The 13,279-nt window shown below is 53.3% G+C and overlaps 2 protein-coding genes across 2 annotated transcripts; both read right to left on the bottom strand.

The window, feature by feature from the left end:
- Nucleotides 1–284: 284 nt before the first annotated feature.
- Nucleotides 285–1,674, bottom strand: PPP1R27 (protein phosphatase 1 regulatory subunit 27). Its single transcript, XM_088535921.1, has 3 exons — nucleotides 1,459–1,674; nucleotides 525–675; nucleotides 285–413 (listed from the first exon to the last, which is right to left on the bottom strand). The coding sequence occupies exons 1-3, from the start codon at nucleotides 1,634–1,636 to the stop codon at nucleotides 290–292; spliced, it is 453 nt and encodes a 150-aa protein (XP_088392047.1). The 5' UTR covers nucleotides 1,637–1,674; the 3' UTR covers nucleotides 285–289.
- Nucleotides 1,675–4,581: 2,907 nt separating this feature from the next.
- On the bottom strand, nucleotides 4,582–12,971 carry P4HB (prolyl 4-hydroxylase subunit beta). Its single transcript, XM_088535960.1, has 11 exons — nucleotides 12,805–12,971; nucleotides 12,479–12,685; nucleotides 11,589–11,722; nucleotides 11,247–11,384; nucleotides 8,214–8,318; nucleotides 7,777–7,902; nucleotides 7,205–7,405; nucleotides 6,440–6,560; nucleotides 6,072–6,253; nucleotides 5,547–5,633; nucleotides 4,582–4,883 (listed from the first exon to the last, which is right to left on the bottom strand). Exons 1-11 carry the CDS (start codon nucleotides 12,953–12,955, stop codon nucleotides 4,794–4,796), a joined length of 1,542 nt encoding a protein of 513 aa, XP_088392086.1. The 5' UTR covers nucleotides 12,956–12,971; the 3' UTR covers nucleotides 4,582–4,793.
- Between the last annotated feature and the right edge of the window lie 308 nt (nucleotides 12,972–13,279).

Genomic DNA, 13,279 nt, shown 5'->3' with positions numbered 1-13,279 from the left:
CAATAAGACTTAGCCACACCCACTCCAGCACTGGCCACGCCCCGGTTCCACCTCGGCCACGCCCCCGGTTGCCCTTGGCCACGCCCCGCTCTGCTGCTCCCGCCGCCCCCGGTCCCGCCCGGTTCCGCACGGAGCAGCGGCGGCGCAGGCCGAGTCCGAGGTGTTTATTGGAAAAGTACAAAGTGGCTCCCGCTGCGGCACCAGCGGCCCCGCCGCCCCCGCCCCGCCGCCCCGGCCCGGGTCCCGCCCGGGCGCCGCCGCCGCCCCGCGGCCGCCCCCGCCCCGCGCCTCAGTCCATGGTGGCGGCCTCGAAGAGCTCCAGCAGCTCCTTGTACTCGGGGTCCACCAGGTCCGCGGGCTTCTCGCCGGCGTCGTTGGTGGCCTCGGGGCTGGCGCCCAGCTCCATGAGGTACCTGCAGGGACCGGGCCGTGAGGGCGGCCCGCGGGACCCCGTCCCCGCGCCGCCCCGGAGCGCGGCCGGCAGCCCCCGGTGCTGTGGAGCGGGGCCCGGCGGCCGCCCCTACCTGGCTATGTCCGCGTAGCCGTCGCTGCACGCCATGTGCAGGGGCGTCCAGCCGTTCTCATCCCTCTGGTGGATGTCGGCTCCGTACTTGACCAGGAGCTTGACGCAGTCCAGGTTCCCGGTGAGCACGGCCTCGTGCAGCGCCGCCATGCCTGGGGACAGGGCCGTGAGTCCCCGGGCAAGGGCGGTCCCGCTGGGGAGCAGAGGGCTTCACCACGGGATGCGGTTCCCACTCCCACGTGGATGGGGGCCCACACGGGGTCCCTGCCCAGCCCCAGGCCAGGTCCTGGATGAGCCGCATGGTCCCACTTGGCCCCAGCTCCACGAGCTCCCCCCAGACCAGGAGCGAAGCCACCGGTGCAACCCAGGGTCCCCTGAGGCCCTGGCACAGTCCCCACAGTGGTGGCGCTGAGGCCGCGACGCAGGATGGGCCCATGGATGGGGACATGGATGGGGACATGGATGGTCGAGCGATGCCGTATGGGGGCGCGTTGCAGCGTCCCAGCCGCAGCGCGGGCAGGCGCCGGGGAGAGAGCAGCGTTTGTGGGAAACCGACGGGGACGAACCCCGAGCGCGGCCTCTCCCTGCCGCCCTCCGAGGCCGGGCAGGGGACGTGTCCCCTGTGCTGCCCAGCACCAGCCCCTGCTCTCCTGTCACTCCCCTTCCTGACCCCATCTCCCCAGGCCCACCACGCTGCCGGTGCAGCCTCCTGCCGCCGGGACCCGGGCCAAGGTGCCCTGTCCTGCAGCGTGCATTAGCCACAGTGCCCAGGGAGCTGCTGGGACCGTGACAACCTCCCCAGACCCCGCGTGGGGCAGGAGGACGACTGGCTCTGGGCCTGCTGCCCCACAGGGCACCGCGGCCTCAACGCTCCCGTGGTCTCCCCCGCAGCCCGGCCCGGCCGAGCTCCGGCGCTGCCCAGCTGGAGCACTCACCGGAGGGGTAGATGGTGTCCAAAGCCACCTTCCTGGTACGGATGAACCTGCCCACCTGCTCCAGGTCCCCCTGCTTGATGTGGTCCTGAAAGAGGACGTCGTTGGGAAAGTGCACGGTGCGCGCGGCTCTCCACCTCCTGGCGTACCGCGGCATGGAGACCGAGTAATAGTCCTTCATGCTGGGAACGGCCTCGGGAAGCGGGGAGCAAGGGGCAGGGCAGGGGCCCGGCGTCAGCCTGCGGGAGCAGCCGGGGCCAGCCCGGGCTCAGCCCCGCGCTCGCGGCCTTCTCCTCCGGCACCTTGGCTCGGCTCCCCCTTAGCCGGGGTCCGGTGGAACCTCCGGCCGCGGCTGCGACCCTCGTGGGGCAGAGACCTGGCGCGCTGGGTGCGCTGGCGCACACGGGGGGCGGCGCTGGGCACGCAGCTCCCGCGCGGCCGCTGCCCGGGACCGCGGCTGCTCCAGGGGCATCTCGTTATATAGCCCCGGGGGGGCTATTTTGAGGACGTGCAGCTCATGCTATTTGCCGTGATACTTTGTAATCGAGCCGGCCCGGCCCGCAGCCTCCCACTTTTGGGCACAAGTTGGTGTCTCATCTTACCACCCACCTGTTGATGTGCCCATCCAGGGGTCAAAGCTGCTGCTTGTGCGCGGCCCTTCCGAGGAGCGCAAGGCCCTGCAGACGGGGCTTCCCAGCAGCGAGTCCCGGCTCTCCCCGCGGAATCGGGAAGGGCGCAGCCCCGTTAGCACCACGCGCGGGGAACCGGCCCCCACGCGCTGACGACCGCGGCAACGCGGACGTGTCGGGGCTGCGGTGCCAAGTACACTCGGAGCTCAGTCACTCCGTGGTTGCATCAGACGCACGGAAGGGGAGCGGATGAGCCACACTGCCCGGTGCGGCTGTGGGACGGGAGCGCTGGCAGCCGCTGGTGTCACCAGCGACACACGCACGGCAGCACCTCTGCCACCGCCGGGCAAGAAGGACGCACAGGAGGGTCCGTTTTACAACAGAACTTCCACTGAGCCCCCTCTGCAGCAGGGCTCGTGGGTGGGAATCACTTCACTGCGCCTCAGAACTGCCCCTAGCAAATTGTTTCATGTTTTTCATGGACGCCTTTGCTCTGCAAACAATACAGACCACACGACAGAGAAAACCATGGGCATTCAGCTCCCCACTGCATGGACAGAGCCTGTTTGCTTGGAAGGGCAGTTAGGACTCCCTGGGACAGAGTCCTGCTCTGCCAGAGCAGCCCTGGGAGATGGTAAGGGGAGGACACCAGGTCAGGGGCTGTCACCTACATCGCAAGTACTGAGCTTAGCTTTGGTTACACTTCTTTAACTGCCTCCACAAAAACAGATCCCTTTTGAGCAGGGAGCCTTCCAGGGAATTTCCTAACAGCCTCCTCCTTTCCCCTTCCCAAAGCAAAGCAGCCACCAGCACTGAGCCCCACTCCAGACCCAGGCTGTTCAGATACTGCCCTGCCAAGGGGGCTGTGCACAGAGCAGGCCCACAGCCCCGGCAGGACTCATCATCCTGCTCCTGGCCACAGGTAACAGCATAGGGAACATGACTAAGTGTTAAGTCAACCCTCTTCACAGATCCCATGGCTCAGTGGTGTCCAGTGCAGGTCACTACCGCTGTCCTGTTTGTGCACCCCAAGCCAGGACTATTTCCACACCGTAGAAGGTGGGAGCTGGCACTGCAGCCCAGCAGTGAAGGAGCCGCCGCCTCTACAGCTCCAGTTCACACTCATGAGGCAACAAGAGCCAGTAGCCTCCTCGACTGGCATCCAGGTTCACTATCCCCTCCCCCTGTGACATTTATAGCATATTTCCTTGCAAAAATATTTTCAACAGCAAGTGACCAGTTTGGAAATAGCAGTATAGCTCACTGGATCATGTGAGCCTGAAGAGCAGAGCTGCAGGCAGGCCCAGGTTTCCCCGAATGCGAATTCCTGGGTTATTGCTCTGAAGCAGTTGAGTCGACCCCGAGCCAGCTGGCAACTAGAGCTGCTTATTCTCCAAGCCCAGGCCAGCAGCCTCGCGCTCCTATCAGAGCTGGTGGTTGTCTGCCCGCATGAAGTGACTTAGTCTGGAGATTAAGTGGTTTTCTTTAGAGACTGGAGACAGAGCCTGAAAGCGCTTGTACTAAAGGCATGACAGAGCCACCCACAAAGGTGGAAGGGTTCAGGAATTCCAGTTACTCTCAAAACATGGTATTAAGCACAAGCCTAAGGAAAAGCTGATCCATTCCAACATTTTAGCAGAATCCTGAATCATCCCAGAAACCTGACCTACTTTAAGCTCAGGTCCAAATATTAGCTCTGTTTTGAAAGAGACACACATAATAGTATTAAAATCTCAACTTTATTTGGCCAACAAATTCAGCTCCAATGTTACTATAGCGGAATGCTAAGAACCAGCCTGATTTTGCTCAGGCCTTTGAGCCACTCCCCTGTTCAAGTTCCTCCCTAAAACCCAGTAATCTTAAGTGTCTTGTTTGCCATATTTTATTCAGGCCCCCCCACACCACCCACCAGCCTGGTCAACCCATTCAAAATAACGCATGGAAAGTGATTGCAAAACAGTTTTGCATTTCATCAAAGGGGTGGCAACACAGCTAGGTCTCATCTAAGCCGGTGAGCCAGTCTCCACCTGCACCCTCCAGAGCCTGCCACAGCCAGCACACAGTATTCTGCCCTTCCAGGTATTTGGGACAGTCAGCTCCAAATGTCAGAAAGCAGAGGGAAAATGAAACATCTGGCCAGCACGTAGAGAAGCATCTTCATATCTACCTCTCACCAGAATGATGCAGTCAACCTACTGCCTCTTGCCTGACGTGCACTGAGGGCTGACTGCATGGAAGAAGAGCCAAGAAAATTAAGGACCTTGCCAGGTGGGGGGAAAACAAACAAACCACTATGGTCTTGAGATTTAAAAGAAAAAAGGGAAAAAGCACTCATGGAAGATGTTAGTGGCAAGGCTCCAACATGTTGAGCAATTAAACTCATGCTACCACTTTACAACCTGTTTCTACCCAGAAGAACAGAATACTTGAAACAAAAGCCATGTACAAAAAAGTACTTTACAATAAAAAAAGAGCCCAGCTGGCTGGGATGGCTAGCTAGTGACAGATCCCTTCTCAAAGCTGAAAAGTAAGAAAAGACAGTCGAGTGTACAGACAAGTGAGGGTGAAGTGTTACTTTAAAAGCCAATCCCTGGATTTCCAGTCACTCGCCTTCTGCTTTAAATCTTAATGGGTTTCTGGACTCACTGGGCTGAACAGCAGCAGTGAGTTTAGTGTCTGATTTTTGGGTGATGTAGATCAGTCTTTCCTTTACAATTCATCTTTTTGGATTTTCTGGTCATCATCATCATCACCTTCCTCGAGGTCTGTTTCTTCATCTGTCTCTAGATCTTCTAGATCCTGTGTAGAATACAAAAATAACTGTCAGTTTCTAGTACCTTGAGCATATCCAAAACTAAGCACAGAACAGTTTCTCTGATCCATCTACTGTGTCCTCTGCTGCTGTGTTAAGAAATCATCCCAAGGCTTCCAATTAAGAGCTGAATTTGAGAAAAAAATGAAGATCAGAAGCCCATGAAGCCACTGCCTGCATCAGTAACACCCTCTCCTCCAGACAGAGGAACTTCCACCTAAACATTCAGCATGGCAGCATTCATCACCTTGCTGAAGTTCCAGGTGCTGGGCAAGCAGCCTCGAGAAGGGAGCAAGCCCTAAGTGCTCGAGCCCTTTGCACGATGACCACAGACAGTCTGTGCAGGATTCAGAGGCTGCAGGAGCAGCCATTTCCATGCACTTGTATTCAGGCCTCCCAAGAGGCTTTTATTTCACACCCAACCCAAGCACTCTAAATAAAAGTCCATCACAGGCCAATAGCTAGCAGGGCATCACCTAGAACCTGTCTGTTCAGCTATGATGCAACTACACTTTTATTTGCCACCAAGGTTCTTCCTCACCACACAACTACTCAGGATCTTATTTAGGCCTTGGGAATCACACAGCAGCAGATTCAGGCTGCTCTCCATACTCTGCCTGCCCAAAGCAGGGCACTAGTTTCGGACTCACATCGTCAGCAGCCGCGCCGTCCTGACCTCCGCTCTCCAGGAATTTTTTGAAGCCTTCTAGTGTCCGTTCCCCATTATAGTCAATTACCTACAGAGGAGAAAACACCAAGATAGTGGTCATGGGCACATAGAGAACCACACCCCTGGAGAGGAGAATTCTCTTTCTGAGCAACAGTTAACATGCCAAGCAAAAGGGAATTTAAAAATTCACCTTCACCCATATGAGACGAAGGAAAACAGCTCAGCCACTAGACTTCAGAGATCACTGCGAGGAGAGAATAGCCTACAGATGAGCACAGTCCTCTGCTGTACTTCCCTCTTTTCCCCCATTCCCACTTCCACCCACAAATTCCAGTCCCTCCCAAAGGGTCTCGGATGTCCTGTAGACCTGTTCTGGTGTGTTCCATCCCTGCAAAGCAGAGAGCCCTCCCACAAGCCTTTTTCCAAAATAGGAAACAAAAGCAGACCACTAAAGACTTCCAGTGCTCCCTTGTTATATGGCCTGTAGAGAGAGCTGCTGCCTTACATTTCTCCCAGGGCCTGAAGGGAAGAACTTGAGTGTGGGGAAGCTGTGGATTTTCACTGCCTCTACTTCGTTGGCTGTTGAATCCATCTTGGCAATGACAATGTTATCATGGTCCTTGTAGGTCTCTCCAAGCTTGTCCCAGATTGGAGCGAGCTGCTTGCAGTGACCACACCAGGGAGCATCTGTTAATTAAAAAAACAGAGCTAGCACCAAACAACCTACTCCACACACTAATCTTTTCCACTTATGCATTCCTTTGGTGGCCCAGATTCCATCATAAAAGGCTTTCTCCCCCACTGTAGCCCTCCAAGTTTCTTGGCACCCCTTTCACAAGAGTTACTTGGAATCAGCTGTTGATAGATACTTACAGAACTCTACAAAGACGTTCTTGTTCTCATCAAAAGCAACATCTTCAAAGTTCTTCCCAACTAGAACTTTGACTGGCTGGCTGTCCCAGTCTTCAGGAAGATCCTGGCTCATCAGGTGGGGCTGAAATAAGAAGCTGAATTTAAAGAACCAGTTTGCTGTAGAGCTGCTTGGAATACACAAGCAGTTGCACATCCAAGAAAATACCCACTTACACAACTCCCCCAGTGTCCCAATCATAGGCTAAAAGCAATCAGACAAGTCAGTTGCTTCCTCTTTCTCTTACAGAAAGGCTGCTCCCCACCCTGAACAAGTGGGAAGAACAGGTGCTCTTGTCTGGAAAGAACTGCAATTTTGCTCTGCAGGAAGCATGAATTGCTGACTATGTCATTCCCACATGACTGAGCTTAGCTAAACAGTCATTACTGGACCACCGTTACACACAGCTACCTCCAGGCAGTAGGAGCTGAGGGCTCTTAAGCTCTCTGCCACACAAAAGTTAAAAAACCTTCCCCACAGCTTGCTAGCAGAAAGAACAGCTGGATAAACAGCACATTTCCTCTAAGCAGCAGAAAGAGCACATTGAGGTACCAGTATGTGACTGCTTCCCCATGGCCTTCATGATTCTCAACACAAAGCTCACAAGATGTTCTGCAAGGTAGTTGGAAGGATTTTCTCCAATTGACTTGCATATAGCACACTTTTTTTAAAAAAAAAATGCTTAGCCAGTAGAAAGCAGGAATATTACCAGCATTCATCTGCATTACCTTTATCTTGCCCTCCAGGAACTTATTACAGAAATCTTTGATCTTGTCTGCTGTGAGGTCATCCGATTCAGGTTTGTATTTGGTCATTTCTTCCTCCAGTGTGATCAAACGTACAGCAGGACATTCTTCCTTCTTCAGGCCAAAAAATTCCAAAATCCTCTGGTTGTCACTGTGATCACTGTCTATGAATATGAACAGGATCTTTGGAGGAAGAAAAGAATCAAAAAGAGTATGGTGAGGACAAGAACCTCTTGGTTAAGAACACTTCTGCAAGGCACCTGCATAGCCAGCTGCTAAACTGCCCCACCAAGGGCAGCCTGGCAGACCTGGCACTAACACCCATTACAGCACACTCAGATTTACACTCACAGAGGCAGAGCTGCCTGCCCTGCACTCCTACCGGCTGCTGTAACTGCTCAAGGCAGCGAGTGACACGGTCACCTATTAGCAAGGGACACAAACAGGACCTTCCACTCTTCCTCCAGGGGCATAAGGAAACTACAGGCAGATAGTGCTATAATTCGCTGCAGGAGGCGATCACCGAATTCTTAATCCAAGAAATCCAATCTCACCTTCCCTTTGAAGCTTCCAGCTGCGGTCTTGAAATTGTCCAATTTCTCTTGATAATCAGACACACTTTTTGGTAAGAACAGCAGAATATGAGTCTTGATCTCTCCTCCAAAGATTTTAGGAGCAGTCTGAGGAAGAGAAAATAAATTATTTTTGGAAAAGAAGTAGTCACAGTGGTGAGGCCAGTGGGGTTCTGCCATTTTGACTGAACCACAGAGGTCTGCAACAGTACAGGGCTGCTTTGAACACCAGACTTAGAGCTGTTTCGCACAAGGGAAAAGGAGGCCTAACGTAGTCTAACGTAGTCAGGGTTATCAAGGAGACTAATAACTGCTACAAGAGCTTCAAGACAACAAAAACTCACCCAAACTACATTTTTCAACTAAGCAAAATTATACCATGGCAACAGAAAGAGCTGACCAAATATCTGAAGACCTACCTGCTCAGTGAACTCTATGACCAGGGGTAGCTGGTTAGCCTTGATGAAGTTCAGTAAGTTTTCTTTTGTGAGATCCCCTTCAAAGTTGTTACGGCCTTCATCAAACTGTAAAAACAAGGTCACTTCAAATTAGATATATTCTTGCATTAGAACCCATTACCCTTCTATACTCCATAGAATTTCCTTCAAGATGCATTCACACCAGAATCCAGCCTTGACAGATCCCAGCTGCACTTATTTAGAACAAATTTCCATCTCTCAACAAGGCCAGCACATTTCCACATACAATCTGGATCAGTGTACTCATCTTCCCCACAAGCAATATCCTAAATCCTGAACAGCAAAAGGGAGCAGCAACAAGACATTCAGCCTAGCTCTTTGTATTAATCTGCATGATCACAAAACCATTTGCTAATTGTCTCACCAAGGAGAACTAATGCAACAGCTGCCTTATAAAACCGCAGACAGCATCAGGCTGGAAAAGCTGCCACGAGCACCAGTTAGTGCCGGAGCAGGGACACACGTTACCCAGACGGTGCCACCAAAGGCCACACCATGCACGGGAGGAACTGCAGTTTACTCAGCACCGAGGGGCCCTTTCAGCCTCTGTTGTGAGACAACAGCACGTGTGTAACACACATTTGTTACAGATGCCAAATCCCTTTCAACTTATGGCAACACCTGTACCACTGACCAGGATTCTCAGACCATCACTGTGAGCCTGGAAGGGAAGAGCAGTGGAGGAACATCAAGGTTAAAGAGAGGATGTGCAGGATACCACCACAGCCCCATGGCAGTGCAACGCTGGAGTCACTGGCAGAGGCAAGAGACTGAGCTCAAACAACCCCAAGTTAGAAAAAGCCTATCAGTCTCAGCTGAAAAAGCTGAGCAAAGCATTCAGCTTTGGAAAATAACTTTATGAATACTTTAAGGGCATTGGCCATCATCTTAATGCCTTCAAAATGCTTGTTCCAGAGTCTGTGCAAGTCCAGACAACTCACACAAAGGGTGAGGTAAGGATGACTAGCCAATAAACACTCTCAATGTAGCCTTGACTAGCTGCAGGAAGCTGAGTCAAATTCCAGAGACCTAAAACTTACAGTAGAATAAACGGCAGAGTGATTATCATGCATCTGTATTTGATTAACATTGCTGCTCATTTTCACCTTTGTCTGGGGAGACCAGACACATTTCTAGACCACTCTTGGCACTATGATGACATAGCATCAAGACGAGAACAGGGAGAGATGCTCACAGGCATCTGTCTTTTCTTCCACAGAGCAGGTTACTCCTACAGCACCTTACTGCTCATCTTCGGCTCACAATCAAGGCCCTTCCCTTCCTAATTTATTTTTAGCATCGAAGTTGCCAGAAACAGAAATGCTTTTAATTCCAGATATGCTCAAGTCAATCACAGAAAATGGCTTGAGAATTTCTTTATGATTACGGAAGGGTCACACCATTGCCTCAGTTCTTTGTAAGTGGAGAAACCAGCAACCGTTCGCAAGAACTTGTGAGAACTTGTGTTAGAAAATAGTACTAGGTCAATTAATTCCTTTATTGTTCCTTAGGCATCCGAGACTGCAGAAGACACTAAAGAGAATAAAACATAACAGTACACACACAACATATAAATAAAAAACTGTCAAAAAAAAAGGTCAATAACTTATCAGTGCTGGAAGTCTTAGCCTAGCTACCTCAAGGCAGTTCAGTATGTTGTCCAGCTCCAAGTCAGAGAGCAGCACTCCCCATGACTGCCAGCGAAGAGAACACCAGTTCTAGGGGAACGTTTCTTTTTGGATTTGAGCATTTGTTGAAAGGCACAAACAAAAAGTAAGAAAATCCCTGCCAATGGTTATTTCGACCTAGCATTAACCATGAAGACAGCACATGAAGGGATTACATAAGCAGAGCTATACAGGCCAGAGAACAAAGTGCAGGGAGTCAGTCACTCAATATGAAAACACTTTGGCCTCATACCCTACACTTGGCCATCCTTGCTGGAGAGTCTAACTTGCACCCCCAGTTCATCTGGCCTGAGGAATCTCAGTCTTAATTTCAGGATACAAACTCCTAATATTATAAAAACAAAACTACAATTTCAGCTATTTTAGTTGAATTAAGAGAATGAAGTTGAAAAAAATAATAATAATGAAATGCTTTAGCTCCTCTTTGGGTCAGATTGACCTTTGTGCTCACAAGTTTAATCAGTCTGAACCTAAAGTAGCTCTGTCCTGCCTTACTGCTCCCTATATAAGCAGCAGCATCAATTCTAAAGAACTCTTATCTTCCCAAATCCAGAATTTTATCTGATAATGAGGATTCCAGTAGGTAAAAGGCATTAATGAACTTATTTCTGATTCTGTGCACCCCTCTGCATGTGATACAACTGCCCCAGCCCACTGAGCTGAAACTGCAAATCCTCTTATAAACCTTGGTGTAATCACTATGCAGCAGAGCTACAGCAGCTTGAACAGAGAGGACACACAGGCCTCCTGGACACAGCCACCAACTGACTGCAGCAGTCCACTGCAACTGCTTTTAAAAACACTTTAAGTTACCAGCAACTAGAATATCATGGGAAGTCAGCAGGAGCTTGGCTGCTGTTCTGTTTAAGACCTTCAAAGTTTGATAAGGGCCGAGGGAAACCTCATTAGTTATGGCAATAAATATTTCCAAGATAGCACTGGCCATTCTGCGCTGCAGACATGTATTTGAGAAACAGGACGAGACGAAGGCAACGCTCTGGATCCGGAACGCCAGCAGCTCTGGGCAGGGAGCAGCAGTGCTGCCCTCTGCTGAGGGGTGCCCCACTGAGGAGCAGGGCCCACAGGAGGGCCCCCCAGGCTGCAGCTCAGCCCCTCTCCCCAGGCTCTGGGGGTGAAATCACTTATCTGAGAGCACAGGACCATTTACAGTTTCACCCAGCAGTGGATCGCTGACTTCACTGGAGCCTAGCTCTCTAATGAGAAAAGCTAAGAACAAGTAGAAGACAAGTTCAGCCTGGTGCTCACAGCTCACATCAACCCGTACCTTCTTGAAGAGGACAACTCCATCTTTGCTAAGCTCGTACTTGGAGAAGACATCAGCACTGGACGAGATCCCAAAGGGAATGTCATCAATGGATTCTGCTGCCAGCAAAAACTCCTTGGCAGCATCTGATGCCAAATCCTGGAGAATGAGGAAAGGTGTTTCATTGGGATACAAGCTGAAGCCAAAAGCTCCGAGGCTTTACCAGCCAGAGAACTTGAAGATCAAGTAAAGCAGGACAGCAAGTGTTTCACAATCTATGAAGAGCTGTCAGGTCCCCATAGGGCAGAAAGCACAGAAGACACTGAACACATGCAGGAGTCTCAGACGTAAGCAAAAGACTACCTTAAAGAAGCCAATCACAGCCACTTCACTGGAATCCACCAGTGTCTCTGCTGCAGCAGCGTCTGTCAGGGTAGTTGCAGCTGGACCGGTGCGTTTCTTCAGCCAGCTGACGATGTCATCTGCCTCTCTGCCAGCTACACCAGAAAGACAAGAGCATTGATTCACTTTTGTGTTCTTAAACTTAACTGTTCTTAACTTAAACTGTTCTTAAATTTTGAATTTCAGCAGTGGCCTAGAGGCTGGGAAGAATGGGGACGTCATTTACGCAACTCTTTTCCTTTCACTCCTAGTGTAATTAGGCTCACCCATAAACATTAACTCAAGGTACAAGGGCTCTTAAACATCCATTCTTTTCACTACTAGCCCAGCCAGAGTACACTCTTAAACTTTGATCAGCATTATCAGCAATGCCGCACTTCTCCAAGGCATTGATAGCTGTCAGGTAAATGCATCACCCGCCCCTTTCAAATCAGTACTCTGCATCCCGTCCTCGTGAGACCGGCCACCGTGGCTCACTCAGCAAGACTTTGTCACACGTGTTCACTATTGGCCCTGATAACACCACCTTTGGCTTCAGGTCTCTCTACCACACGTCACTGCCCAAGTGCTCTCCCTCGACTCTTGCTGAGATGTGGCCTGAGTAAAACCAAGCGGCAAAAAGAAACGGGCTCCTTTCCTACACAAAGGCCCATTTCAGCTGCTGCAGCTCCAGGCTGGGAAGGCCGCTCCGCACAGACGTGATCCTCCGTGTTTTCCCCAGGGCCCCGTGGGACAGCCCTCCCCACGGCGCTAAGGAAACGGAGGCCGGCGGAGCCGTTTTAAGGAGGCCCCACGGCACCTCCCGCCGCGGAGCGGGGCCCTCCCCGCCCTCCCGGGGCGCCCCCGCTCACCCGTGTACTCCTTGGGCGCGTCCTTGTCGCCGTTGCGGAAGAACTTGATGGTGGGGTACCCGCGCACGCCGAACTGCTGCGCCAGCTCCGACTCCTCCGTGGCGTCCACCTTGGCCAGGCGGATCTCGGAGCCCTCCTCGCGCAGCTTCGCCGCCGCCTTGGCGTACTCGGGCGCCAGGGCCTTGCAGTGCCCGCACCATGGCGCGTCTGCGGGGGCACCGTGAGCTCCGGCTGCCGCCGCCGCGGCGCCGCCGAGCCCGGGCCCCCGACCCCCACGCGCCCGCGGCCCCGCTCCCCGCTCCCCCGGTGCCGGTGGCGGCACTCACAGAACTCCACGAGCAGGTAGCGGTGGTCCGCGAGCGCCTGCTCGAAGGAGGCGGCGCGCAGCACGAGCACGCCGTCCTCCTCGGCGGGGGGCTCCGCGCGGCGCGGCGGCAGCAGGCAGAGCAGCGGCACGAGCGCGCGCAGCAGCCTCATGGCGGCGGCTCCGGGGCTGGGGGCGGCGGCCGCGCCCGCCCCCCTTATAAACCCGCCTCCTCCCCGCCGCCGCCGCGCCCCATTGGCCGCGCCGCGCTGCCGGCGCCGCCGCCCGCCATTGGCTCGGGAGGGAGCCGCGGCCGCTTCCCGCTGCCCATTGGCTGGCGGGGCGGGCGCGCCCCCTGCCCGCCGCCGCTGGTTGGCTGAGGGCCTCGCTCCTGTCCCGCGCGCTGGGATTGGCCGCCTCCTGCTTCGCGTCGCTCCTGATTGGCTGACGCCGCCGCTCGTCCATTCCGCGGCCGCCGGCTCTCGAACGTGGCACTG

The sequence above is a fragment of the Tinamus guttatus genome, unplaced genomic scaffold, assembly GCF_059628265.1.
Source record: "Tinamus guttatus ecotype Peru unplaced genomic scaffold, ASM5962826v1 Tinamus_guttatus_pri_ptg000649l, whole genome shotgun sequence".
In the NCBI taxonomy this organism is placed as follows: Eukaryota; Metazoa; Chordata; class Aves; order Tinamiformes; family Tinamidae; genus Tinamus; species Tinamus guttatus.
The sequence above is the reverse complement of the archived record's forward strand: the minus strand, read 5'-3'. Positions and strand labels throughout refer to the sequence as shown.

Excerpts from the sequence above, each read along its gene's own strand:
- PPP1R27 (XM_088535921.1), bottom strand. The coding sequence starts at position 1,636 with ATGAAGGACTATTACTCGGTCTCCATGCCGCGGTACGCCAGGAGGTGG. Across the intron at positions 676-1,458 it reads GGACACCATCTACCCCTCCG|GCATGGCGGCGCTGCACGAG; the intron begins GTGAGTGCTCCA and ends CCCTGTCCCCAG. Across the intron at positions 414-524 it reads GGCTACGCGGACATAGCCAG|GTACCTCATGGAGCTGGGCG; the intron begins GTAGGGGCGGCC and ends CGGTCCCTGCAG.
- P4HB (XM_088535960.1), bottom strand. The coding sequence starts at position 12,955 with ATGAGGCTGCTGCGCGCGCTCGTGCCGCTGCTCTGCCTGCTGCCGCCG. Across the intron at positions 8,319-11,246 it reads GAGTTGTCCTCTTCAAGAAG|TTTGATGAAGGCCGTAACAA; the intron begins GTACGGGTTGAT and ends TTGTTTTTACAG. Across the intron at positions 4,884-5,546 it reads ACGGCGCGGCTGCTGACGAT|GATCTAGAAGATCTAGAGAC; the intron begins GTGAGTCCGAAA and ends TATTCTACACAG.